This window comes from Tinamus guttatus, unplaced genomic scaffold, assembly GCF_059628265.1.
Source record: "Tinamus guttatus ecotype Peru unplaced genomic scaffold, ASM5962826v1 Tinamus_guttatus_pri_ptg001150l, whole genome shotgun sequence".
NCBI classification, from domain to species: Eukaryota; Metazoa; Chordata; class Aves; order Tinamiformes; family Tinamidae; genus Tinamus; species Tinamus guttatus.
The window spans coordinates 3,411,201-3,431,912 of record NW_028289684.1 but is presented as its reverse complement, the minus strand read 5'-3'; the positions used below and the strand labels follow the sequence as shown (position 1 = coordinate 3,431,912).

At 49.5% G+C, this 20,712-nt stretch overlaps 1 protein-coding gene across 1 annotated transcript in view; it reads right to left on the bottom strand.

The window, feature by feature from the left end:
• Window positions 1–1,080: 1,080 nt before the first annotated feature.
• CBFA2T2 (CBFA2/RUNX1 partner transcriptional co-repressor 2) overlaps window positions 1,081–20,712 on the bottom strand; it is a 49,465-nt gene continuing 29,833 nt past the window's right edge. Inside the window, exons 2-11 of the mRNA XM_088538743.1 lie at window positions 14,771–14,914; window positions 11,597–11,838; window positions 10,040–10,129; window positions 9,360–9,541; window positions 8,377–8,636; window positions 7,456–7,541; window positions 6,503–6,698; window positions 4,511–4,579; window positions 3,956–4,146; window positions 1,081–1,541 (exon numbers count right to left, since the gene is read on the bottom strand). Coding sequence (XP_088394869.1) covers window positions 1,257–1,541; window positions 3,956–4,146; window positions 4,511–4,579; window positions 6,503–6,698; window positions 7,456–7,541; window positions 8,377–8,636; window positions 9,360–9,541; window positions 10,040–10,129; window positions 11,597–11,838; window positions 14,771–14,914 — 1,745 coding nt within the window. The 3' untranslated portion in view covers window positions 1,081–1,256. The remainder of the gene's footprint in view (window positions 1,542–3,955; window positions 4,147–4,510; window positions 4,580–6,502; window positions 6,699–7,455; window positions 7,542–8,376; window positions 8,637–9,359; window positions 9,542–10,039; window positions 10,130–11,596; window positions 11,839–14,770; window positions 14,915–20,712) is intronic.

Genomic DNA, 20,712 nt, shown 5'->3' with positions numbered 1-20,712 from the left:
CGATTCCTTCTATTAGTTGTGCCTGTAATGACCTCCAAAGGGAGCTGTAAAACTAGGTGTTCACACTGAGCCCAGCGCTGCTCCCCGTGCACTGCCATGAATTGGCATCGGTTGGTTGGCTTTGGTTACCCAGCTTTTCGGGGTTGGGTTTCAAATGCCAGGTGAGGTGGTACCAGCTGCTTTGCACTCCCTTCCCAAACCATGAGCTGAGCTAAGCACCTTAGCCTTCAGAGGAGCTCTCATCAACCCCACAAGGACTGGGGACTCAGGAACCCACATGAGATACCAACTTCAGAAATTTTTAATAATTTGGCCAGCATGCTTGGAGAGAGCAGACTATAAATAATCCATGGCAGCAGTGTGAAGATCTTGGTGGTTGCAAACAATGTCAATGACTCTCAAACCTTCTGTGCCATGAAAAAAAAGGCCTCCTATGCAGCAAGATGCTGGTGCCCAAGTGGGAAGGGCAATAACTGCCTGCAAAGAAGTGGGATTCAGTCTGCTCATTCTCATTCAGCAATGAGAACAAAGGTCCTATCCAGATTAATAAGCAACTGGCTGTCCAGTTAAGAGGAAACGGTTAAAAATGGGCCATCCAAAGGTGACCATCCACACATCCCTGCTGCTGACATTTGATTTCACTCTGTCCTCAACCAGCAAATTCTCTCCTCAGTCCCTGCAGTGTGCCAACCTGTAACCAGTGCTGGGCAAGAGAGAGGCGCAGCTATCCCCCAGGGGTGATGTATCTGTCACTGCATTAGAAAATGAGATGTTCTTCCTCAGAGCAAATGGGCAACGCTGAGAAACTGCTGTCTGGGAGGGCAGAAACGCAGATGTGTGTGATGGAAATGCAGCTGATGGGCAGGCTGCTCAGACAGCCCAGGAGAGAGGGGCATGAACACGTTTCACCCATAAGGTCCCCTACCTGGGCAATGCTTGCTTGGCCTCTCCTGCATGCCCTGGGAGCACTTGCCATGAAGTCCAGGTCCCCTGGGCTCAGCCCGACATCCTTGATGTCCCAGTGCTGCTCTCTGGCATGCCCCTTTCACGAGGACCGTGCAGAGGCCTCTCAGGCAAGGCTGGCATGAAGTCATCATGAACCACAAAAACAGAATGAGATGGAAAAGCCTGAGCGTCAGTGCTCTGGATTCAGCAGCGTAGATTTGTCAAACATGTAATGTGATAAGAGTTCCTAGGGAGTTATTTTGTCTTTAAAAAAACACAGGAAAAACAATGTGAAACCAAATTTTATCTCCTTAGAGTCCGTTTGTGTCTATTGCTGTCACAGATGCTGGGGTAGAGGATCGGGAAGTCGTTGCTGAAGTCTTCTCCAGGGCCGGGCTGGGGACCCCATCGATGGCCTTGCTGGTTGCAGACCGCCCCATGGGCAAAGCCAGCGGCTTGCTCTGCCCGTGCAGGCCCTGGCCGCAGATCCGGTGGTGCCTCTCCCAGTCTTTGTGCTGACAAAAGGAGCCACAGTAGCGGGCGATGTTGCAGCCGCTGCACGTCTCACTGGCCTTGCGACCGCAGTTCCAGCAGCTCTGAAAGACGGGAGACATGTTAAAATGTGCTTCACCAACTGTAGGATGGTGTTCGCTCCGCAGCTGGGGAGAGGAGAGTTCCTCCCCTCTTTGGTCCCATATTAGTCATATTAAAATGATCGAGCCATAAATTCCTGCTATTTTGCAGCCTTTGCCAGAGGTACTGACCCAGCTTTGCTGCTCTGCCCAAAACAGCCACTCAAACTGCACTGGTCACATCCTCTGCACCAGATCCGCCCCCAGGCGCATACAGGAAACAGCAGGCAAGGACTAAAGATGCTGCTCCTCGGCCTCCCTGTTTCCTGTTTTAAACAGCTCTATTTTGGTATCGCTGCTGGCCAAGCATTCTCCATGGGGACCAGAGTGTGCTGCACCCTCACCAGTTGCTTTTCACCCTGGTTGGAGCAAGCTGAGGAGGGAAAGCAAGAGCTCATCTGAAAGCCTTTTGGGCAGCTGTAAGCGCTGCTGGAGCGTGGGCTCTGATGCAGCAGGCGAGCAAAGCCCCTCGGTCCTGCGGGAGACGAGACAGCCGGCGAGCGCGGCCCGGCTCCGCGGCGAGCGCGCGGGCAGGCTGCCAACACCGGCAGCTCTGGCTGCAGCTGCGCTGCGGGGGCTGCGGGAAGAGGAGCTTTCCCACAGCCGGACCCATGTGTGCGCACACAGAGGAGCTCTGCCATGGGAGCACGGTGCCTGTGGGGCCCTGTGCACAGCCATGGGAGCACACGGGGCCTGTGGGGCCCCGTGCACTTCTCCCTCACCCGGCTCAGCGCTGTGGAACTCCCGTTTCTGCAAGTGCAAGGAGCTGCTCCAGCATCCAGTCAGCCCACAGCTTTTCCGCAGGGAAGTGCCACTCGCTCCTGGAAGCGCTCCCACCTGCTGGTGCGGCACTGGGAGCCGCTCGCTCCCAGCGGGGAATCACTGGCTCTCAGCAAGCAGCCAAAGCGAGCTGCTCGGGAGCAGAGCGCTCCAGGGATGGCACGCACCACGGCCGCCCGTCCGCCAAGAGAAGCAGGACAGGAAAACAAGGGAAGTCCGCAGAAGCCTGCAGAAACTCTTGGAAAGCTTGGTCACTGCTTTACAGCTGTTTACACATCTGTCTCAGCCAGTGGTTTTAAATGGTATTTCCAAGATTGCAAAGCATACCAGGATCAGGAGAGTTCTCAGTGTAGCTTTCAAGGAAAGGAGCGCCAGCACTGTAGCAGGAGCTGGCTGCCAAGGCAGCAGTGCTGCCCTGAGCTGCCCGGCTGCTGCCCGTCACCTGGAGCGGCGCTTGGGGACTGGTAGGAGATGAGAGAGCATGATGCTCCGCTGTTTTTCCCCTACAGCTCAATCGTTGCTTATCTCATTTCTTTCATGACTTTTGAAGCAGTTCCTCCTACTCCCATCACATGTTTACAGACCGCTATGTTCTCCCTTTGGTGCTTTAATGGGGAAGTAAGCTCTAAACATACTTTTCCGTCAAAACACCTCATATTTACATCTTTTTTTGCAATGTGAAAGCAAGCCCTGCAGCAGAGCTGGGCACATCACACCCTTGTACCATACACAGGATGCTGTATTGGTCTTTCCAGAGCTCCTGCAGTGCTGAATCCGGGGCACCTGGGCCAGCAGGGGCTATGGAAATCCCGCATCTCTGAAATCCCGCATGTGGAGGCAGATGGACCTGCTAACCATACACTCATGGATGGTGCTAACGTCCCATTCCCATTAGCTTTTTGCTTGCGAATAAGAGTTCAAAGCAGGTGTGGGGAGAAATTAAAAAAAAAAAAAAAACCCTCGAACACACACAAAAACCCCACACCTGGCAGTGACATCGGAGTGTGACGGCGCATGGCAACCACGAGAAGGAATGAACTGTGCGACTCGCCTTGCTCAGCAGAGCATGGGTTGAGTTCATGGGTTGAGTTTCCAGTTAAAGAACAGGGAAGATATTTACTGACTGAGGGGTGGAAAGAAAGTCTCCAGGAGACACCTACTCGTCAAGTGTTCCTTGCTACAACAAACTAGAAGTCACCTGTCCTTTTTCAAACCTGCAAAAGTCTCATTAGGTGCTGCTAGACTTTCCATACTGCAGGGACAACCCTCCCACGCAGCAGCTTCACACTCACCTCCCCATGGAGGAGGGATCAGCAGACTTTATGGGACCCGGACATCAAAAAAACCTCAAGACTGTTTGGGGAGAGCAGCTGCCTGCCTGTTAGCTGGGGCACCTATCTGGGAGCCAGCCAAACTAGAGTCTCCAAGATGATATTTACTATGCTTTTAGTTATTGCTTGGAAAGATTTTTAGAAGGAGAAAGGGATATGGGACCTACAGGCTCAGCACGGCAGGCAGGCACATCTTCCAAATCTCTCCTTCGACATTCCCCACTGCTCTCCCACCCCGTTGGCCATGGCCAGGACCTGGCTCCTTACCTCTGTGGACTCCTCTTGCTCATTTATGACTAAGAAAGCATCCTCGGTAGCTTGGCGCTTGGCGTCCGCGATGGTCTGCTCCATCCGTGCCCTCTCGGAGGCAATCATCTCAAACGCCTTCTGCTCGGCCTCTGCCACAGCCTTCTGCACCTCGGACATGGCTTGACGCTTCACCTCGTTCACGGCTTCTTCTGGAAGGAAACAACGGCCTCACCAACCAGCCTTCGGACCACAGCAACCTCAGGAAGCCGCTCTGACTGGTTACGTTGCTGCATATCTGTGCTCCCAACAGCCGGGCACTCACACACGCCAGGGCACAGGCCCACACTGCTTCCCCAGGCATGACCCTCCCTGTGTCCATGGACTCGCAGCCTGCGGACGTGTGCCCCTTCGCAAAACCCAGTCCGGCACCGGTAGCTGAGCGAGCCAGACGTGTGCATCGCAGGACTCTCGGCATTTGGACTTCCCCCATTTCCAAAAAGCAATCCACAACATCTGTGTTTACCTCAGATGACTTCGTAGAGTCACTTGCCAAGGTTGCTAACAAACACTTACCAGCTTTTTTCCATATCTCTTCAGTGACATAGCCTGTTCCCGACCTGCTGCTGAACTCCCGCAAGGAATCTGCCGGAAGAAGGGATACATGGAAAGGTTGGCAAAGCCTCCTCTCACCTGCCAGCCTTCGGAGAAACAGCCGCCTGCCAGACGGGCCTACAGAGAACTGCTGCGTCCAGCAAAGACACGTGGCACAGCGTGGGCTTAACCAGCTAACACCCCAAGCAAAGGCCGTTCCTCAAACATCTATATGATAAATGTCAACATTTAATTAGTGTCCTGCATAATTTATTACAGCATGTAACCCATTTCCATCTTCTGGTGCTTTGTAACAACATGCAATATTTATAAATATATGCCATCAAATATCTGCACTGTCCAGTGACTTTGCACATCAATCTATACCCAACAGCAGCTTACATTAAATGCAGCAGTGTCCATTCCTGAGGCAATCCAGAGACTTGTACTGATGGACACACTGTACTACAAGACATCTACCACTGGGGTGTACATGTTCCCGACCATCCATAGAGCTACCAAGTGACAGATGGAGACATTCATACTAAGACCTCAACACAGAATACAGTCGCACAGGAAAGCCTTTTCAGCAACCTAGGCATGTCCTTTTATCTCTAGAACTTTTTAATACTTCCAAATAATTTTTTCTTGACAGGTCAAATGACACCAGCCAAACAAAAACTAAGCCATGGCAAAGGGAGAGCAAAAACATTTCAGGAAGGTCTCAGGGTTCTTCAAGCTTGTAACATAATGTGGTATTCCTGGCATACACCATCCAGCAATCGCAACACCATTTGAAAAAGTAACATTAGGTTCCACAAGAGGAGAAACTACCACCCAAAATCCCAATCACTTATAAATGACCTTTTTTTTATTATTATTTATTTATTTTTTTTAACATCTTGGGACTGTAAGTATATTAGATGATCACAGGCGATTTTTAGCTTCTGATAGATGTGTCTATCAGGTTTTTAATTTATTACTCATCCTCACTCCCTAGGGATTATCAAAACTTGTTCTAGTGCAGCTAAATCTCACGTTTACCATAAAACCAGTGGTTCTTTCTGACAGGCAGGAACATTTACTTTCTTTATTCAGTCTACAAACAACAAGCTGAGCAACATCAAATTGGGATTTTAAATTGGGACATTTTCATTACTATTAGAAAACATTTTCTAACAGTAAACTCCTAGAATATTTTTTCACTACAGAATGATCAGGATTATTTTTAGCATTTGATTTGTAGCAAGCTGTTTTGGATGGAAATTAGAATTAAATTCAAATGCAGAAAATTAGGATTCAAACTTGTTTTTTGAAGGGAGTCAAAAATCTCTGCATACTGGAGGGTAAAAACAGTTTCAATAAAGTTATATTGACTTACAAAACAAAACCCAGTATTCATTATTCAACTCATAGGTAGTAGCTCTTATGCTTACTCCATTCCTCAGTATTTTTAGAATTCGTAGATCACACCATTTAACATCCATTAGGCAGAATGGAAGGGGAAAAGGGTAAAACTACCAACGTTTGTTGCTTTTTCACGTCCCCTAATGGTTTCTCAAGTTTGAAAGAACTCATCCTCAACCTGAGCTCACTGACCCAGCCACCTGAGGACAATATTCTTTGGGCACCTGCAGAAGAAGCTGCCGCGGCCAAAAGTTGCCTTCACACTTCAGCAAACCCTGGTGCTTGCCCAGGAGCTCAGTGATTCAATTCAAAGCTTTGAAGTCAGCTATGCACTACTTGAGCACTTTGTTTATATCATAGTTTGAACTCATTCATTCATTTCATACCTAGTATAGCTTTGTTATAATTGGACATCTGCTTTAAAGGGTTCATTTTTCATGAAAAAACATCTATTACCCTGCCTGCATATAAACCCTAATGACATCTCTGACTTCTCCCTCTGAAACTGGTGGAAATGCAGAGCACCTGAAATGAGCAGGAGGCAGCGCAGCCCCCTCCCACGCTTACCACTGCCGATGGAGTCGGAGCTGCTGGGACTGTGCTGCCTGGAGAGGAGCTCGCTCCCTGCCTTCCTCGTCTCAGCGTTCTCGCTGCAGCGCCTCTTCCAGTAGTTGAGCTCCTCGCGGTCAGCCTCCTGACAGCGCCGCAGGACAGCCATGGAGCGCCTGGTCTTCTCCACCATCTCCATGATGCAGTTCAGCGCCTGTGGGGAAGGACATGGTCTCTGTCTTGGTAAGCTGCCTTTTCACACAGTCACTTCCCTAATTCCTTGTGGGAGGGGACTGTCCCAGGAAGACAAAACACCAGGTTGTTTCACAGTAGCAGCACCTGGGCATAGTGTTTTGGTCAAAATGGTGTTCAAGCAGGTATTGCCATGCCGCTGCTGTGACTGATGTTTGGATCCCACCCCTCCATCCTAGCCATCAGAAAGCTCATGAAGGAGTGGAAAAGTACTCGTAGGAGAAGCAGAAAAGTTCCTGTGCAATGGAACAAGAAGTCTTCAAAAGCTATCACAAAAGCCCCAACAAGGGTTGGCTATGACCACCCTCCCACCCCAACCCATGGCTGTGGGAACATCTTCTCCTGATGGCTTCACACAGAAGTGACAGCAGGGGCATGAATGTTCCTGCAACGAGAAGGTGAGCAAAAAAAAGGCCTCTGCCTCTAATTTGGAGGAAACGGGCCATGTCCCAACTCACAGTACTCAGCTGCAGGGTCTCTACTCCACACACCTGTGTGAAACATCAGCTTTAGAGCATAAGCAAGCATAGGGTCTCACTTTCACAAGTGCAGGAGGCTTTCTGTCCTCCCCACTGCCCACCTTCTCACACCACTCCTCTACAAGTTGTCTGGAAAGCCTGGATATGTTATCAGCAACGATAAAAATGCAAATTGGAGCAGGTGGAGCACACGGTTGTTTTATCCCCACAGAGCTTTCCACACCACTAGCCTTTCCTTACATGATCGAGATGCTTCCACTCATCCGCCCACTCTCTCTCAGTTAAGCGGTGGTCCACCAGCTCGTCCTGGTATCCTCCATTCAAATCTGTCACAAACCACAACCAGAACAGCGATTAGACAGACCAAGTTCTCTTAGTGTTGGAGAGGGAACATGTCCCTCAAGCAACTAAAAAGATCTGTAACTCTAACCAAGTATAGCCGAGGTTTGAAAACACATCTCAGGGAGGTGCCTCTCAAGGTCCATGTCCTAAGCTGGAGTTTTCGTGCTTATGTCACTGACATAAAGAGCAGGACTGGGGACTGCCCAACACCCCACACAGCTCCTGGAGAGTGGGTAGTGTTTTTTGACAGGCACCCTGGGCCTGTGCGTGTTCTCAGAAGACGGTCACAGGTCTCGATCTGATCCGCCCGGGGAACCAGGTCCCTCATTAGAAATTCACAGCAACTCCGAACTTGTGCTTCAGGTTGCCCCACTGGAAAGATGAGGTTCACCCCCCATGCACCTCCTGGCCTGTGCAGGGGAGAAGGAGAGGGAGTCAAGGAGAGGGAGTCAAGCTGTGCTCTCCCAGGCCCCACGTACCTCCTTGCTCAGTTACTCTGAAAAGTTAACCTCTACTTTCCCAGCCTTCATTTTGCCTGCTGGGCTGTCCACACTCAAACACCAGGTCCTTTCTCCTCATCTTTGGGGGCTCCAGCCTGCACACACCAATGCAGCCTCTTGTCCAGTCTTCCCATTTTTAACCTCTCACTGCTAATTGTTCTGTCTGAACATCTCGCAGAAACTTTTGCCTTTCTGCCTAAAATCACCCAGCTTTAGGGGCAAGCGGAAAAGCACAGGACATTGGGGTGAACCAGGGACACACTACCTCAACAATCGGATTTCACAACACCTACAAATACGTGCTTACAAGCCTCCTTACTGAGACTGGTATGCCGGTCACGAACGTCCCGGTGCTCCAACATCTTGCTGGGGTCTCGGTACAGGTGGGAAGACGCGATGTCCTCCAGGGTGTAGTGCTGGAGGGGAGGCGGCGTGGGGTGGAACTGCCCCGCAGGGTTCATGAGGGGAATGCTCAGGGCAGGACTGTGCCGCGGGGCCGGGCTGATGGTGCACACTCTCTTGGCCGGCGGCTCTGTCGGGAGTGACTCCCTCTCGAAGCTGCTTTCCTCTCTTCTGCAACTGAACCAGCAGAAACGTGCACTGGTTAGGCCTGCACTCAGGGCTGCTCAGGGATGCGTTCAGGAATAAAAAGATGTGGATTTAGAAACAGGAGAGAGCGGGAGGTGGTGATCTTACTGGGAGAGGAAAGAAGCAGAAAGCTAAAACTCACTTAGTCTGAGAACAAATCCAAGAAATGACCCTGTCCCCCCAAAACGAACAAACAAAACCCCAAATCCAAAATGCTCAAATGTTCATATGCATCTTTCTGAGCACAACTCAATTAAAATTTTTCACAGGCTTTATAATTCAGAAGCATGAGCTACACAATTATGCAACGCCTTTTACCTGGAATAAAAGTAGCACAAATTAAAATGAACCCCATCCTCCTTAGCCCTCACTCTGTGTTGCCCTTCAGCCAAGGGAAGCAGATGGTGTCATTTCTGAAGAAACGCTGAGCTTTCCAATTCAGGTGTTTCAGACCTGCTAATAAACACGTCACTCTGGGATGAGATCTGCCTGAAAGCCCTCGCAGGGGATCCAGGCCAAAACCACAGTACAGGAGTACTGTGAGCAAGAATTACAGACACAGCTAACCAGCACTATCCTTTAACAATCCGAATTGTTGCTACGAGCCATAAGATCCTGTTATTTAGCATGGAACTTTGTTTAAGGTTTTGTTTCAATTTTCCTGCTGTCAAAAGTCATGATTTTAGATCACGGAGTGGCCGAAGCTCCATTTACCTGTCTGGACTGTGCTTCTTCCCATTGCCATTCACCTCAATGAGCAGCTCCGAGGAGTCCGCCGGGGACGTGGTGTTTGTGTTGAGCAGGATGTGCTCGTGCTGTGCCAGGTACTGGGACGGAGTCTGCTTGGCAGCCCGGGCACAGTGCAGCAGCTCCCTCTGGAGCAGTGGGAGGTTGGCCTGGAAAACACATCACCGCACGCTGTGGGTCTGGGCTAGGCAGGCTGCAGAGGGGCAGTTCCACCCATCTGCAGAAGACCTTCATCCCCACCACTCCTCTGTCAGCACCTGGAGCCTGTGGGCTCCTCTCAATGTTCACTGCTCAGGATCTCTGCACCGCTCATCTTTACCCATGTTGTGTCATGGGCTGAAGTTGCTGCACATGGAAACAAAGTTTCTCGGGACATAGTCTGTACACCAACACTTCAAATATTACATTAGGCTGAAGAATGGAGGTTGATCAGTCTCGGTCATCCCTAACATGCGAGTAGACCCGCTATAATGTTAGCTTTCTGCGAGACCATTATCCCTGGTGATCACTACAGTCTGGGCAGTCTGTCTTGGACTTTAACAGACTTGCCCTGCTGCTTGGACTAGAGCTTGCCCATCAGGGGCACGGTGCCAAGCAGCAAACATGAACACACACAGGGTTAGCGAGAGCCATCTGCTCACTGTCACCTTCAGAAAGGGGATCACAAATGGCCGGAGGGGAAAGTTCGTCGCCTCTTGCAGCTTGCAGTGAAATTCCTCAATTGTCACTGTGGAGTTCTGAGAAAAGAAATTAAGACATGGAATGTCAATTTGCTCTCGTTTTAGACACTTGGCGAAGCGGCTCAAAAGCGGCAGAAGTGCAGTGGAAATGGCACCTGCTATTGCAGGACTGACTGTGCATGCAGCAGATCCTGCCCAGTCCTGGGGCCACCCAAGCAGAAGGAGCCGGCGCAGGGAGCAGGCGGCTGGCGCTGGGTCCCACCGGACTGGGTTGCCAGGCCCTGCGGGGAGGTAGCAGGGCCCAGCTGGCTCCACACAACTCCAGCCAGATGGCCAGAGAAGTGGCAAGGTGGCCGCGAGCCCAGCCAGCCGCCAGAGCTGCCCGCAGAGCGCGAGCCCTCTCTCCAGGCACAAGGAAGCTGCCTGTGCTCCGGCCCACTCTCCTCAGCTTCCTCTCCTTTTTCCTCCCATTCAGCTCATTTAGCCCAACTATCCACCACCCAAGAAGTTGTTTCCTACCAGTCTGCTGCTCTCTGCCTTGGCATGATCTTGCCCTGCCTCCTATCCCTCCCGGCTACGCAGGCTGCTCATGCTCTGGGATGAGCAGCACTTGCTGTGCCGCGTGCCCAGCGCTTGGCCCTGCCGCAATAAACTCAATCAGGGATGAGAATGACAACCTGAGGAACCCAAACAGCTTACAGTTTGTATACATGCAAGCATTAAACATAATTCTGCAGCAAGACTCCATTCATTTGGTTTTAGCTGAATTTTATCTGCTGTCTATAGATGCAAAAGAACACGTACTGTTAAGCACATGCATGCACTAGCATCATGCAAATCCCAAGGGGAGGAATGAGGAGGAAGGGCAGCAGATGCACAAAAGTGTTATTTACCAAGCTCTAATTGCACCTCCAGACGGTCACAAAATTCACATGGCTGGACAAAAGCTTGCACAACCATCAATCTCTTTCTTTGTGCAGCCAAATCTACAAACACTCAAAGCATCAGACTATCGCAGATCCAGGCCTGCTGCTGCAGTTAAGAGGCTTCCCAGCTTCTGCCGACCTTGGCCAGAGTTAGGTTTGCTTTGCTAGTGGTCCAGTGTTAAGGATGAAAAGCCTTTCCCAGCACAAAATTACAGGCTCCTCCAACTTGTATGAAAGCTTCATTTGCAAGACGAAACCAATAAGCGCAGCCTTATGCCTTGCAGTAAGGAGGGGCAAAAACACCTGACCTGTAGTCCTTACAGCAAAGCTCAGTCCAAATCCTTCTACGTTTCCTTAAGTGCAGCTGCACCTGGGCTCATAGAGAGGCAATGCAAACAGAAAAGCAAACAATTTTCTAGAGCGCACTGAAGACAGGAGGAAAAGCCAGCAAGTCTACCCAAAAATGGAACACACACAAACACACAGCACTGTGCACATGCTGCCTGCCAGCACACCAGCACTGCGCAGCTTTCGCACCTGAGAGGCTCTGCAGACCTCTTTGAGGCACAGATCTTCCCCCCTCCCTGTTCGTACTCACCACTAGGGCCAGAACAAGGGTCCGGACCTTCTCTCCTATCTCTGGAGAGATGTCATTGCCAAACTGCTGCAGGGTTGTGAGGAAACGCTTCAGCTTGCTGAGCTGTCGGGCACCGCAGGTGGCCGGGAGCTGCTGGTTGGTGAGTGAGGAGGATGAGGATGAGGCAGGACCATTGCTGAAACGCTGGGGTGGAGATGGGGCTCCATTCAGCGTCGGTGGGGAATGGTTGATCCCGTTGGGCACTGCAAATCGGAGAGGAGCCAAAGGCATTAGTGGGTGCTCTGCTCTGCAAGGGGGCCATGTCCTCATCATCTGTTTTTTAAGAGTATTTTGTTCTTACTCAATCTTAAGAGAAAATGCACCATGCAACACACAGATGTCTGGTGTAGTGTGAGATACCACCCAGGATCCCTGCTCCAACTGAGGGATTGACTCCAAGTGCCCTAAAAAAGCCAATGGACAACACAGCTGGTGACTCTTGCAGCCACTCTCCATTTGAGCTTCCTTCCAAGGAACATTAAGTAACAGCAAAGAATTAGGTTTGGAAGATCATTATGAACTCACATCTCCAATTTTACTTGGGGCGGCTCAGGACGCAGCACGAGCGCCTGAATGGCACATTCTGCTGCAAGGCCCAGGCTGCGCTAGCACCCCGGGGATTTGCAGCAATCCAGTTTTGCAAGCACAGTTGGTTTTCCAGCCTGGTCCCATCTGCAAGGGTGCCTCCTTTCAGCAGAAAGTATGTTGAAACCGGCTACATTATGGAAGTTTGGGAATTCCACAAGGGGTTTGAATAAATTGTTGACATGGCCACGCTGCAGTTATGCAATCCACAGACTTGTCTGGGAAGTCCTTAAAGGCAACTGTGCACTTGAGGCCCCAACTTGACATAAATACAAATGTTTTTGGAGGTGAAAAGTACAGGAGCATAAATATAGGCTTAGCTGATTCACTGGTTTATCCTTAGGAGCTCAACCTGGTCCCCTAGTGATGCAAGTGCTGAAGAAAAGGTTGCTAGCAGCATGAAGTTATAAAAGTGCTGGGAGCATCAGTGATCCTAGAAGAGCCACCACGGCAGGTGGTACAGAGAGCCACCGACACGTGGAACAGACAGGGGAGACGGACAGAGCTCAGCACAGAGGTGCCAAGGCACCTGCTGCAGCAGGGATCCCTACAAAATCCTCGGATCTTGGAAAGAGTGGCCCTGGGAAAGGCTTTTCAGAGAAACTGGCAGGAGGAACTTCAACAGTTAAACCGCGCTGGGGCTCTCCGAGGTCTGAGGTTATGTGGGCTCACACACCTGGACCCAGCATGATGCATGCGGGAAGAACCTGGTACGTTACCCAGAGTCAGTTACAGATCCCAGGAAAAGATAATTGTAAAGAGAGCATCAAAGTCACTCGTGCTAACGAGGAGGGGACCGGCTTTTCTGGGCTGCAACAAGGATGCAGCCCTTTGTAAGCACAGAGATGAAGAGATGAAGGGGAACACTTGTTCTAAAAGGAGGACAGAGCAGCATGCGTAATTTGGTGACAGAGCAGGACAACTTAGCAAGTGTAGTCCACAATGCCTCCTCCAACCCAGGGGAGACACAGATACGTGCTGCAGGGCCAAAGGGCAGGATCAGCTCTATGTGGGGTCCCCACTCCACTAAAGCTAATGCAGAGCTAAGTTCAAAGTCAGGGATTCTGGTGGTGACTCATAACGAGCTCTTATTTCAAGACAAAAATGGTGTAAACCCAAGAGAAAGTCATTCAAATGGGCTCAGATAGCAGAGGTCTCTGCTCTCTGAAAGCCTTGACCAAGGCACCTTACCCACCTGCAAGTTACTTTATTGCAGAGTAACTGAGAGTTGCCTGAAAAGTCTCAAGGGACATGCATTGCCAGGGGAGCAAAGTGGGCTGAAGAAGGATGTTTGAAACCTAAGAATCAAAAAATAAATTTTGCCACAGGTTGCCTTTAACATTTCTCTTGCACAGAGGTAATTAAGCGAACTGGAATCAGGAGGTTCAAGCTACTTGGACTTTAATAGAGTGTCAAACATCCTTTCTGGAAAAATTAATTTCTGTCACTTTGCTAATGGCTTTTTCTGCCTCAGTAAAAGGACAGCTATTTAAAAATCTTCAGTGTATACAGACGGGGACAATGTGTCTGGTGGGATAACCCAGTGATTTGTGTTACTGCCAGCATTGCTCATTACATTAGTGAATGTATCTCCTGAAAGAGACTGAGCTAAAGAAATCTATGAAGCTCCTTGTCAGTGTTAAACTGTGAGGTATTAGAGACCTCATGAGGTTTTGCGGTAATAGAAGAGAAGCTAGAGGCACAGTAAGCTTGGGGAAAAAACTGAGGAGAAATTGAAAAATAATTCCATTATTTTCCATTCCAATTCCAAACATAACCATTCCTTCTTGGGGTACAATAATATATTATATATAATATATATTTAACAGATCGTTCCAAATGTAACTGTTAAGTAAAACAGGTCAGCTTTGCCTTCTATGTTGGCTAAAGGAGAAAAATGAGCCTGGATTCCTTCCAGGCTTTGGGAAAGAGGTTGTAGCCATAGAAAGTCCCTGTTCACGGAAGTCACCTCTGAGGAACATCCTAACACAACAAGCAAGCATGAGTGAGGCTGACTTATGGCTAGGCAAGGATGAACTGTGGCTTAATAGAAAGGATTAAGAGGAAGGATGCAGAAAAGATGGACAAAATCTGGACAGACGGCAAGGAATGGATAGCAGGGAACACCTGGATGGGAAGCAGAAAAGAAGAAACGTGCTCATCTTGGTTTCAGAAGTGCTGTCTACAATGTGAGCTGCAGCAGCGTAGGCAGCAATTCTCCAAAGACCCTAGGGAAAGCCCAGCCCTTGGCTGACCTGATGGCAGACCGCAATGCCTTAAGGAATTTCTCCTGGAAATCCAGGCAGTACTTGCAAGGAGACGGCCCAGGGGCAGCTCCGACAGCCCAGGCTGCAGCAGGGAACGGTTGTCAAGAAGGTTATAGATCTCCTTAAATGTCCCAGGTAAGTGGCCAAAAGCAAGAACCCCCAAGTTCTCATTTGCTTTTTTGTCTATGGGATCAATTATGGTCACTGTGCCACCCGTGGGCACAGACGGGTGGCCAAAACATGGATTTGTGAGCATCGGAGAACCCCACGGAAAAGCACTTACGTGCTGCTGGAGTGAAGGAGACGGGCCGGGGGCCACCGGGGTTCACAGGGGGCAGCGGTGGCATGCTGGGCGGCGAGGACCTTGACTGGATCTTCACTTCCACTGGCGAGCCAGGCATCACTGGCACCCTCTTATCACCGGCAACTGCAGCAGGAGAAGGAGGAGGAAACGTTAGCCGTGATGAGCACCGCATGGCCCGTCCCGTGGGCGCCTGCATGCACCAGCCGTCCCCAGTCCTGGGGGAGCAGCTTGGGCCACAGATGCTCAGTGGCCTGTTACCTTGGGCAGACCATTTTGCCCCAAGATCTGTCCCCAAGGGTTTTTTTCACCATTTGCTTTTGTGTAAGCCTTGTTTTTGAAGAGAGCGGCCGCTCTGCAACTCCTGACCACAAAGATGCCAGTTCCGGACGGCAGAGAGTGCAAACAGGCACCTGAGCCCGCAGCACTTGGCACTGGTGCTCATGGCCACTCAGTTTGGCAAGGCACAAGCAGCTGATTTTGCAACAGGCACTGCGTGAGAGCTGCCTCATTTATTTTCCTTATGGCATGTCATCAGTAAAGCAAGTGAGGCAACAAATAAATGTCTCATTCCTCATTGTTTTGGTTGTTTTTCTCTTGTTTGCAGGATTATGGACACCCACTGCAGAAGAGGAAGTGGAGACAAATACATGAAAACCTACGTTCCCCCATAAGCAAGAGACTCCATCCATCTCCTTGCTGCTGGCACTGCTGGGCTTGGGTCTGGGGCTGCAGTCATTTTAAAATCCAAATCTCCAGCAAGTTTGTATCTTCATTTATTTGAGTCTCTTTTCAGAAGAACTTCCTAAGCTTTGCTTTCCCAAAGTGGGGAGATTGCTAAAGCCCTGCGAAACTGCTATTAATATTTATAATATAAAGTATTATAATATAATGTAATTAATATTTATAATATAATGTAATATAATGTATAATATAATGTATATTTATAATATAATGTATTATTATAACGTTAACATTAACATTATTAAATTAACATTGCCAGCCACTAGTCACATGCACTTGGTCCATCTCCTTCCCCATCTCTGCATGGACGTAGCAGGGTCTGCACGTGGAGTTAAGAGCGTTTCCAGCCTGAAGCACCTGGGTTGAAGTCACTCACCCAGGTAGGGAGGAGGAACACGGCTGCATGACCCACCTTTTCCAGTCTCAAGGGCACTAATTGTGACCACCTGCCACTTGCTGCCAGCTGCTTGAGAGCTAGCAGGGCATGGAAACAGATTTGCTCTGAACATACAAATAATTGCAAAATGAGGAGCAAAACCATGAGAACCAGCAACTCTTTGCATGCAATCCACAAGCAGAAGTGAGATTTGCTTGACACTATTCTCTGCAAATTCTTTGCCCACCTCTGTGCCTGCCTGTCCGAACACTTGCCAAGGAGACCTCCATACCCAAGTCCTCCCTGCACTTAACGGGTTTTGCCACTTTCCCCTCCAACCACATGCTTCAGACACGCTTCAGACATCAGATATCACCACTTTCCTGCCTTCCTACAAAACCCTCTTCCACAGGTATACATGGATACCCCGATATCACCACGTTCTGGACAGATTCATTAAATTCTTAATGTTTCTTAATGTTTCTCATTCTTAATGAATCTTAATGATTCATTAAATTCTTAATGTTTCTCTTTCCTCCTAAAACATTCCTAGGATGCATTAAATACAGTATCAAAGTGCTGGCAAAGCAAGCGGAGCTGCTCTCGTTAACGCACATGGGGAAAAAGAAAAAGAGTTACATGCAATTTATTCCCCTAAAATAAAACCAGCTACTGCTGTGCTGTGGCATGAGACAAGAGCAGATCCCCGGAGAAGCCAACACCTTCTCTTCCGGGCTCGCTCTGGCAGACAGACAAGAAGTAAACAGGGTTGTTAAATTTAAAAGCTTCCTGTTAATGATCCAGGGCATCTATAAATGCAGATTAAAAAGCATCTTTCTGCAACTTCTGACTTTGAGCCTGAATACAATAATTTAATGAGAATCATGTGAGCAAACCAGACCCAGCGCAAGTACTTGAGCCCGGGATTGAGGGTGAGCTCAGAACGAGGTGGAGATCTCTGGAGCAGCAGCTCCTCAAGACACCTGCAAGTTGTGCTACCTGAGCAGTCCATTCTGCTGAAGTCCTGCGCAGAAGCCAAGTGCCACCCCAGCCTTTGGAGGCCAGAGACATGTGTCCCAGCTGGAACAGCACTGCGAGCTGGTGCTCCATCAGCTGCCAGCCTGTGTCTGGCCTGGCTGCAGCACCTCAGAAACCAGCAACTCTTCCCCAAAGATACAAATATATACAAGATACTGCTGCATGCTATACACTCGTGTGTGCCATTTCAGGAGTCCAAGTACATGAGGGACTGAGTGCCCACGTGGACCTGAAACGTAACATCTCTCTTCTTGTCCAAGCACCATACCACAAGGTCCTGCTTTTACTTGATTCTCCATGTTAACTCTTGACATGCTCTATTTCTTCTACTGCTCCAATTCTAGCCCTAGAACAGCAAATTAAAAAGGAGCATCAATTAAGACTAAACGCAGTCAATAATCCTCCCTTAATGGGAGAAGAAGAGAATAAATTATATCAAAGTACAACAAAGCAGAATAAAATTCAGGGCTAGGAGTAGTTGTCAGAGAGCATCCCCGTCCTGAGCATGTCATTGCGGGGAGAACTGTGGCTCAAGCCTTCCCTGCAGTTGCACAACACAGATAGGGACATTTTAAACAGCTGCTTGAGACCAATTTCATCATATTTATTTTCTTTAAGGAAGCCTTCCGACCATAGTATCTAATAATAAAGGAGTGTTGCTATGACAGGTAACCTCTCAAGAATGGCTAGCATCTGATCTCTTTGGAAACTGGAAGTATATAAAGAAGCTCGCTTTACTTATCTCTTCATGCTTCTGAGCTTGAAAACAGTTATATACAGCTCCCTGGCTTGAGACTTTTTTCACTCGTTTCTTAGAGTGCTACTGTAGAGCTACTGGAGGTAGCTACTTCAGAAGAACAGAGAGGATGGACAGCACTATCTTCCAAACTTTTGTTGCAGGTATAGGAGCCCCCTTGATTCACCATTGGAAGAATTAATGGAAAAAAGAGCTTTCCTCAAATGGAACCAAAGTGGTACATCTTCATTACAACAGCTGCACAGCATCTGAACTGCTTTCTCTCCAAACCAGCCTGCTGGATTCAAGCACTCTAGCTTATCCGACTTCAGCTCTTTGCAAAAGTCAATACATGAAACATATTAGAAGAAAGCAAGCGCGTTAAACATGATACAGCAGAACTTAACTGTCAGTTAGGCCATAAAAGGACTTGCTTTTCCTTTTTTCTCTTGCAGCTTGCAAGATAGAGCAGCCTTGAAATGCAATGAGGTGCTCGCAGCTAGATTGCAAAAAGTCTGCGAACAAACAACATTTTGGTTTCAGTTGGTGTTTTTCAACAAGGTCATATACAGAAAGGGTTTGCTCCGTGATTCAGAGATGCAGGACGAAGACACACAAGCTAATACTGAAACAATAGTCTTAGGCAGAACAGATGTTTTTGACTTTCACACGGAGGAGGCTGAACACGCTCCTACCCCCAGCAGCCACTTCCCCCCGATGCAGAAAGGTCAGAGCCTGTAGTTCGGACTGGCCTTTGTGGAGCAGCGGCCAAGGAAGCCGTCCCAAAGGCTGAGCCCACGACGGGGCCGCTCACTCAGGCCCCGCGCCAAGCGAGCTGCCTCGCTCGCGCTGCGCCGCGTCGCGTCCGGCGGAGGCACCGGCGCCCTCAGAGCCTCTCCAGCAACCCCTGGGTTACTCACCACAAGGGCAGCCCGGCCGCAGGCAGATGTTTCTCCTTCCACCAGCCCCCGTGGCCCAGATGGCCACTTGTGTTAGAGGCACAAGCTGCCGAATGCCAAAAAGTCAGCGCGAACAAGGCTCCCTAGACAGGACAGTCCTGCAAAACAGAGGTTTGCGGCTCTGTTTTGCGAGATCACCACCCAAACAGATGAGCAACAATCACGGCCTTAAGACAAAGCAATATAAAACTTGTCCAAACAGCAAAAGAAACCATCTGGAGGAGGAACGGGCGGGCAAAGGACGGGTACTTTGGTGCCCTCCCCATGCCCACAGTCTGCAAGGGCTGTTGCAAGATAACCAGCTTACTGTTACCCCGGAGCAAAGGCCAGAGAAACGGCTCACAAAACACCCCTCGCAACCCAAACAAGCCTATAATTAAAAGGACATGCTGCAACGGGCTGGCTTTCCCAGGTTCCCTGTTGATAATGCAAATGCAAACTCAAGGCAGCATCAGTGTAACCTGACCTGATAATGTAAATAGGGTGAAATGAAATATGGTCCGCCACCTCCCCAGCTTTGGCGAATGTTTATTTTGAATAACATGCTTATCTGTTCCAACTGCTCGCCATCTGTTTTCAGTCTCCACTGAGCTAATATTTTGCACATTTAGGAACTGACAAAAGGGAAGAATTGCATTTAAATTTTATTAACATCTTTCCTCCGCTCTGAGGTTGCCTTTCCTTTCCCTTGACAGCTCCAAGCCACTTGCAAAGCACCTTTGCAAACTCCTTTAAGACATGCAGATGAGGGAGGTTATCTGCATGCAAAGCAACAGCTTTATCATGCAGGCTGCCAACATTTGCTGTTTGCTGCTGCTCTACTGCAAACTCTCCCCTGCTTTTCGCCTGGCTGCCTCCCCCAAGGTCCAACTGAAATCAATTTGTCTAGGGGGAAAAAAAAGCCAGTATTTTATCTTCTTGCAGCATCACTGCATGAGAAAAAGAGGAAGGGGAAAGGCTGAGATATGCATCAGAAGCAAGGCAACTGATAAGGCAGCCTTGGCAAGCAAGGGATTACTTTGCAAACAGTCTGCAGGCAGGGAGAGGGGAAGAGCAGAGGGGGGTGGGGAGTGTATTTATAGGCAAATAAGGATGATTATTTGCATTGAGGGGGGTTTCCAGCCATCTCTCTTCAACGAGACAGTAAACAAGAGTTTACTGACAGCCAAGAAATGGGCAGACCCAGAAACACACAACAGGTCAGCAGCAGGCGTTGGGCAGCGAAAGCTCCACTTGCTGCTTGTTCTGCATCCCCTCTCCCGTCACGGCTATATGAGGCGTTGCATAAGATGATACTATAGCATCTGTTGCAGCGGGTAGCGCGTTACCGCAGAGTTATTTCCTCCCCTCCAGGCAATCAGTCTATTTTTGCTCCGCCGCGCTCGGCTCCGCGGCCCAGCGCGGATGCCGCTCGGCGCGATGCCGTGGGAGGGGAGGAGACGTGCGCGCCGCAGCAGAGCTCTGCAGCACGCGGGAGGGAGCTGCCGAGCCGGGCACACGCACTTTATAAAGCAAAAATAACCGCGCACGTCTCCCCTGCCATCCCGTCCTCTCCCACACACAGCTGCTGCGCTTCAAGGCTCCGTTCGACACGAACCGCGGTGAGAGCAAGGCGAAAGCGCCAAGTATGTTGCCATTCACTAGCAGGCTAGAAAGCAGTTAATAAGGGAAATAAGATTAATAATTTATTCCTGAAGGCAGACTGCAGATCTTTATCAGCCTCACCCGTCATCAAGCTTTCTAAAAACCTATTCGGGTGCCCAATGGTACAAACTTATCAGCAGCACAGGTTGGGCTTCAGAGACTTTTTCCCCCTGCTTTGCTTCCACCTACACAGGCAATCGTGGCTCCTGCTTTCCTGAGTGTCATCAGTACAAACCACAGCTCAGCAGTGCACATCTCAGCCATTACCTCTTGGTCCAAGCAAGCAGCTGCAGAGACCCCTTCCACTTCCCATCACAGCATCTAGAACCCCAGAGCAGGTTATATACCAGGGCTTCCAAATTCTGGTACTCTTGACAGGGGTAAACGAACTGCTTCAGCATGGCTATCCCCACCAGCAAACCACCTC